Source organism: Mytilus trossulus, chromosome 4, assembly GCF_036588685.1.
Source record: "Mytilus trossulus isolate FHL-02 chromosome 4, PNRI_Mtr1.1.1.hap1, whole genome shotgun sequence".
Taxonomy (NCBI): Eukaryota; Metazoa; Mollusca; class Bivalvia; order Mytilida; family Mytilidae; genus Mytilus; species Mytilus trossulus.
In genome coordinates, this window is record NC_086376.1 from 10,215,568 (window position 1) to 10,222,865 (window position 7,298).

General features: G+C 32.2%; 1 protein-coding gene across 1 annotated transcript in view; it reads right to left on the reverse strand.

The window, feature by feature from the left end:
- Window positions 1–6,727, reverse strand: part of LOC134714634 (protein mono-ADP-ribosyltransferase PARP14-like) — a 110,466-nt gene extending 103,739 nt beyond the window's left edge. Inside the window, exon 1 of the mRNA XM_063576035.1 lies at window positions 6,388–6,727. Coding sequence (XP_063432105.1) covers window positions 6,388–6,713 — 326 coding nt within the window. The 5' untranslated portion in view covers window positions 6,714–6,727. The remainder of the gene's footprint in view (window positions 1–6,387) is intronic.
- Between the last annotated feature and the right edge of the window lie 571 nt (window positions 6,728–7,298).

Genomic DNA, 7,298 nt, shown 5'->3' on the forward strand with positions numbered 1-7,298 from the left:
GGGGCGGGGTCAATTAAATAACCTCCATGGTAACTGCATACCATATATTATTGGACCTACCACTAGTGGTTCCCTATAAACCAACATAATCACAAACTAATACATGCATGAAAAGCATGCAAAAATTTCAAAGTCAATAGACCATGACTGAGGGTGCGGGCCAAATATTCTCCATGGAAATGAGATATGACAATGCTTGTGCAACTGCATACCAATTATCATTAACTGATGCTGAGTTCACACGTAATTCGAATTCGTCCTAACGTCAATTCTAATTCGAATTGGAATGCGCATCAAATTCGCTATACTGTCATAACGACGTTAACTTTTAATTCGGATTAACAAAAACGCGTATTTCTAATGCGAATTGGTAAATTCGAATTAGCCAATTTAAATCAATTCGAATCAAAAATGAAGAGTGTGTGAACGCGATTAGCGAAATCAACCCCCCCCCCCCATAAAAATCAAATGGTAGCTCCCTAATATCAAACAAATCCATTAAAAACTAAGCAAAAGTTTCAAAGTCAATATAACATAATAACTGAGGGAGCGGGGCCAAATAATATCGACATTAATGAGATGTAGCCATATTATTACAACTGCATACCAAATATCTTTGACTTACAAATGTACAGCTAATGGATAACCATAAACTAGACCTGATCACAAATTAAGGCATTGTTGACGCCGCCGCCGTCGCCGTCGTCAGAAACAGCATAGTATTACCTACGTTTCGCTTTTTGGCTTCGTCAAGCGGAACAAAACCTTACTAAAAGGTCCGAGACCACAATTGTCGTCCCTTGATTTTCGTTTTTCTCGTCCCTTGATTTTCGTTGTTCACGAATATAGTCCCTAGTGTTAACAGTGGGTTACTTGCCAATAATTTTTATACCCCTTCCAAATTTATTTCTCCATGTTTAATGCCTATAGTCCCTAGTGTTAACAGTGGGTTACTTGCCAATAATTTTTATACCCCTTCCAAATTTATTTCTCCATGTTTAATGCCTCAAATTGTAAGTAGGGGGGTGAAATTACACTGTAAAAAAATTTGGGTCCAGAATTTTACAGGAAAGTAGTGATTTGGTCCAGCTGAAAAAGGTTAACATTTAGCACTTCGGAAGCTGTCAAAAGATTTCAAGACACCCTAAACACAAAATTGTCCATATTTTGAGTTTGAGGCGATGAAGTTTTCTATAATTTTGATATAATATTTCCCAAAAGTAGTACAACACACTGTAAAAATTTCATTGGGAAAGCGCAGGTGGGATTTTTTTAATTTTCATTTATGTTCTAAAAGAAATGCACTACGAATTAATTGTGTTCTCGGACCAAAATGGTATGAAATAATTAACGTAGAGATTTTTTTTTATAAGATGCAAGGATTTATCCAGATTATGTTACATTTACAAATGAATAATTAAAAATACAAAAGCTGAGTATCTTGTCATTCTTAATTATTATCGCTATTTTTGTGCATTTTTCCTTTGATGTTTTTTGTGATAATTTTTCATATCATGCTACTCGCTTGAGATGGAAAATTATAGCTAGAATCTAAGCAGGCACGTGGCGTTGCTAACGAAATTGACATGAAATTGACAACGTCGTCATAATTACATATTACTTAAAAAAATCATCTCAACCCGATTGCCTTTCTAATTTCGCCGTTTTGAGCGGCGGAGGATATTTGAGCGCATTGATAGGACATTTGAGCGAAAAAAAATAGGACGCTAGAGCACCAAAGTAAACCCATTTGAGCGCCAGAATTCTAACCCATTTTAGCGAAAATTAAAATTGTCAAAGGTTTTTTTTTGCGAAATATTTTTAACCTTTTTTTATTAAATAAATAATATATAATAAGTTAAGAAATGGTAGACTCAAGACAGTACAATTTAAAAAAAAAATGTAAAACATGTCCATTAAAATACAGCACTTAAATTAAATAGACTTAAGACAGCACAACATAAAACAATATAAAACTTTTCAAATAAGATACAGCACTAAAAGTCTTAAAGGTTAAATCAAAATTATATGTTAAAAGTCTGTTCTAGCCTAGAATTTATAACCTAGAGAACGTACGTAATGGGCTCTAGATATACCCCCTGTACAATACTGTTTATAGAATTTCATTAGGAACTGTCTATCCTATATCGGAATCCATGATAAATTAAACTTTTTTTCCTTTGTTTGTTTCAACAACTTATATTTCCATAATGAAAATATAAACAATTTGAACATTAAACCAATACAAGGAATTGTATATATAAATTTAAATATACAATTCCTTGACCAATATAATTACATAAGATGTATGTTTCATTATAATACGTTATTCTGATTGGCTAATTGCACATCAAATGTTATTCCGTAAGCAGTTGCATGAGACATTAATATTTCATTCATGATGACACGAGGTCCCACAATAAAGTGCACAGGTGAATTTAAAAATTTAACTTCATGAAAATCGTGTTTTTATAATCCTAGCTAAAAAATGTAATTATAAGTATTGAATGCTTCTTTTTGTAACTTTATAGGGTTGTAAAAGCGTTGACCGTGCGTACATTTTTAGAATGAAGCGCTTCCGCGCTTCATACAAAATGTACTTCGGTCAACGCTTTTACACCCCAATAAATTTACAAAAAGAAGCATTCAATTCTTAAATTAACTGTTCATGGTAAATATAGTAAGGTGGGCATTATATAACCATGCAGGTAAACTTTTGCTAAATGGGCTATCGAAAATACAGGTGAGCGGATTAATATGGCGCTTAAATGGGCTCTAATGTTGGCACTCAAATGTCCCCTAGTAGTTTAAATATTTTCGCTCAAATTTCCTGCGCCCCGTTTTAAGATGATCAATGATAATCTACAATTATACTTCCTGTAAGAATGTCCTTCTATAGTAAACGCATTACCAATTTCACGTGCAAATATAATGATGCAATAATTTGTAAGGGTTCCACGTAACCCAGTGTCTCGCCTACTTTTGCTGTAACTCCCAGGCTAAACAAAAATGAGGAAAACCATAAATAAAAATATTCCTCTTGATACTATCTTTTGATTTTAAGAAGTTTCTGTCCAAGTTTGGTAAAAATTTCAGGATAGTTTATGAATCGAATAAATGTTTTGAAAACTTTAACTGCAGAGTGAATGTGTTGTTTCCTGGCAGAAAACCTAAGTCCATTTAAAAGTATAATACGGAAAAAATGGATTTAATTTTTTTTTAATTTACTTCTGGATACTATCTTATGATCATAAACAAGCTTCTGTCCAAGTTTGGTACAAACCTAGCATAGTTAAAGAAAGTTATTAAATTTTTGATAACTTAAACCACAGAGTGAATGTAATGTTTCCCCCCAGAAAAACTAAGTCCATTTATTATAAGTAAAAAACAGAAAAAATCGAATTTCATTTTTGCAAACTTTACTTCTGGATACTATCTTATGATCATAAACAAGCTTCTGTCCAAGTTTAGTAGAAATCCAGTACAGTTTAAGAAAGATATTAAATTTTCAAAAACTTTAACCACAGAGTGAATGTAATGTTTCCCCGTAGAAAAACTAAGTCCATTTATAAATAAAATACAGAAAAAATGGAATTTTATTTTTGCAAACTTTACTTCTGGATACTATCTTATGATCATAAACAAGCTTCTGCCCAAGTTTGGTAGAAATCCAGTACAGTTTAAGAAAGATATTAAATTTTCAAAAACTTTAACCACAGAGTGAATGTAATGTTTCCCCGTAGAAAAACTAAGTCCATTTATAAATAAAATACAGAAAAAATGGAATTTTATTTTTGCAAACTTTACTTCTGGATACTATCTTATGATCATAAACAAGCTTCTGCCCAAGTTTGGTAGAAATCCAGTACAGTTTAAGAAAGATATTAAATTTTCAAAAACTTTAACCACAGAGTGAATGTAATGTTTCCCCGTAGAAAAACTAAGTCCATTTATAAATAAAATACAGAAAAAATGGAATTTTATTTTTGCAAACTTTACTTCTGGATACTATCTTATGATCATAAACAAGCTTCTGCCCAAGTTTGGTAGAAATCCAGTACAGTTTAAGAAAGATATTAAATTTTCAAAAACTTTAACCACAGAGTGAATGTAATGTTTCCCCGCAGAAAAACTAAGTTCATTTATAAATTAAAAACAGAAAAAATGGAATTTTATTTCTACAAAATTTACTTCTGGATACTATCTTATGATCATAAACAAGCTTCTGTCCAAGTTTGGTAGTTATTTAATTTTCAAAAACTTTAACCACAGAGTGAATATTTGTGGACACCGCCGACGACGACACCGACGACGACGGAATGTAGGATCGCTTAGTCTCGCTTTTTCGACTAAAGTCGAAGGCTCGACAAAAATGCGTGATATTTAAAGATAATATTTATTAATAAATTACAAGTAAAGCTAAGTTAATGAGAATATTTATCATTTAATTGTAAAATTAAATAAAAGAAAAATATACGTAAATGAAACAAATTAAAGAAAGTTTAACTTGTTCATAGAACAATTTCCTATAAATATAAATGACGTAAAGTGTTTAATCTTTTAAGCATATTTGATAACGTTGTCTCAAAAATGTCCCCTAGCTAATTGATAAATGTGTCAGCTTCGAAGGCATAAAGATAATTGTATATACTTTTAAAATTAATAGACTTGAACAATTATAAGATTGAGTTATTCTGCCTTTAACCGACAAAATCCATTGTTTATTAAAAGAGATCAGAGAAAGCTATTGTAATGAGTAACAACATATTACGTGTCAAATTAAGTCCAGTCTGCTATATAAAGTCGTGCAAATCTATTTGGTTCACTAGACTGTGAACCAGAATAAAATGTAGTTAGCAGACTGGATTGTCTTTTAAAGGTGAGTAAAACTGTTAAATTTGTTTAATAGTTTATCTTATAAATTTTAACAGAAAAGAGTTTAAAGAATTAAAAGATGTTTTCCAGTAAAGTAATTTTAATCACATTCACAAGTAAAATCGTGATATAGTTTAAATAAATGATAGGCAAAGTTTGAAATAAAATTTAGGTAAATGATTTGTATAAACTATTCTTAACATATAAAAAAGGAATTAACTTATTCGTATAGATAACTTTTGAAAATACAATTCTTAATTTGATATTTGTTTGAATATTAAAAGTAAACGAAATAAGGGGAGATAACAGATTACACGACTGTTCATTTATGGCGCGTATACTATTGTCGGGTTTTGTATTATTGTTCGATTGATATCGCGAAATATTTAATGTATAACTATGATGGAAAAGTTATGTAATCTTTATTGTAACTATTGTAAATGTATGACTAGACTGTGAACCAGAATAAAATGTAGTTAGCAGACTGGATTGTCTTTTAAAGGTCCCGTTGTCATGCCGAGTCCAAGCTAGTTCCCAAACAATGTAACATCTATGTGAGCAGTTCCCCGCAAAAAGAATCGATAAAACCATGAAAGAAAGACTACAACACGAATCACAAAGTCGTGACCAAGTTCCCGCATAATACAAAGGCAGAGCTTATTTGCTTTGACAGACAAGTGGGTTGGATTTATTAGCCTGATATATATAATTAATAAACTATTACAATTGAACAATAAGGGGGAAATAGTAGATCTCATTTAAACTATTCTGACATTTTAAGAGATTTAAAAATACTTCTGTTAAAACGTTTTTGATCTTTGTTTTTACTTCTGCTAACTGCTGTTGAAACCAAGATTGAATGAATATTCTACAGATAAATAGTTATGATCACGTCACTGTATTTTTTTGTAAGTTATTGAGTACTATGGAAAATGTTAATGAGAATGAAATGAAAGGGGTATGGAGTAAACCTTGTTTACAAAAACCCAAAACAATATCGGGCAAAGCTATGACTCGGTGCCTTTTTTGTACTTCTTCATCTTGCTGTCAACATGAGTTCATGTCTTCAAAAATGAGCAAGATATAGGTACCCCACAGCAAGTTTAAGACAACCTCTAGCACTAGCTGAAGCAGAATTCTAACAGTCAGTATAATAATGTTAATAATGTTGTGTTTATCATTGACTATGGAAAATAGTAGACAGTGGGAGAGACAGTAGTGCACTCCAGTTCGGGTCGTGCACTATTGTCTCTCACCATGGCTACTATTTCCATAGTCAAAGTTTAACACGACATTATTATAGGTCTAGTATATATAATTGAAAGTGTCGGCGAAAATATATTACATGAAATTTTGATGAAATTTTGTACAAACAATCTTTCATGTGGAACACTTTTTTATGTTTCATTTTAAAACATTCTGCTTTGAAGGATAAATATATTATAGTGGTGAGCTAGGGCGTGTCAAATTGCTTGTTGCACATAATTAATATACACTGGTGGTATAACTCACGTCTTTTCTATGTTGAATGAATCTGTGAACACATGATTTTTACTGACATTTGCTCTCAGGTGAATCATCTTGCAATTGCTACAGAAGTACTGGCAACAATCGAGGCAGAAATACTGGCCACCATACTTGGTTAAACACATCTCACAGTCTTTTCTTTCTGTTTCGAGCGCCTCTACTAGCTTGTGACTTTTGCTGACATTGGCTCTCCTATGTGATATTCTGCAAGTTTGACAAAAATATTGCTCGCATTCTATACAAAAAAAATCTCCACGAGCCCCTAAACAAAGACAGACATTTCCAGCTTTAGATGCGATTGCCTGCGCCATTACTTTCAAGTAAGTTTAACTTCCTGGTACCTGTAGTCATAATCCGTTTTAGCTATTAATAAACTTTATGTCTTCAAAAATGAACTATATGCACAAATGACAATTATGATTTTAATAACATCACTGGATGCGAACTGTAAAATTTGTTTTAGAATTCTCCCTCAAGTTAGAATCATAAATAAATTATCCATAAGGTAGCTATGCCAGGGGAACAAAATCAAGTCCAATGCTTATATATATGTGTTTCCTTTTAAAAAATCAATATATGATGACCTTTGTAAGAGTACTCACATTCCGCCGTGTATTTATTCTGGGTAACTGTTTTTTACTAGAGAATATTTGATGTAAATAGTGTGAAAGTGTCGATCTTGATATCGGTATTTAGTTTATATTAGACAGGTTTAGGGAAAACGGTACTATTTATTTTGTCCTATGCGACAATACTAAAATTGAGAAAGGAAATGGTGAATATGTCAAAGCGACAACCACCCGACCATAGAGCAGACAACAGCCGAAGGCAACCAATGGGTCTCCAATGTAGCGAGAATTCCCGCACCCGTAGGTGTCCTTCAGCTGGCCCCTAAA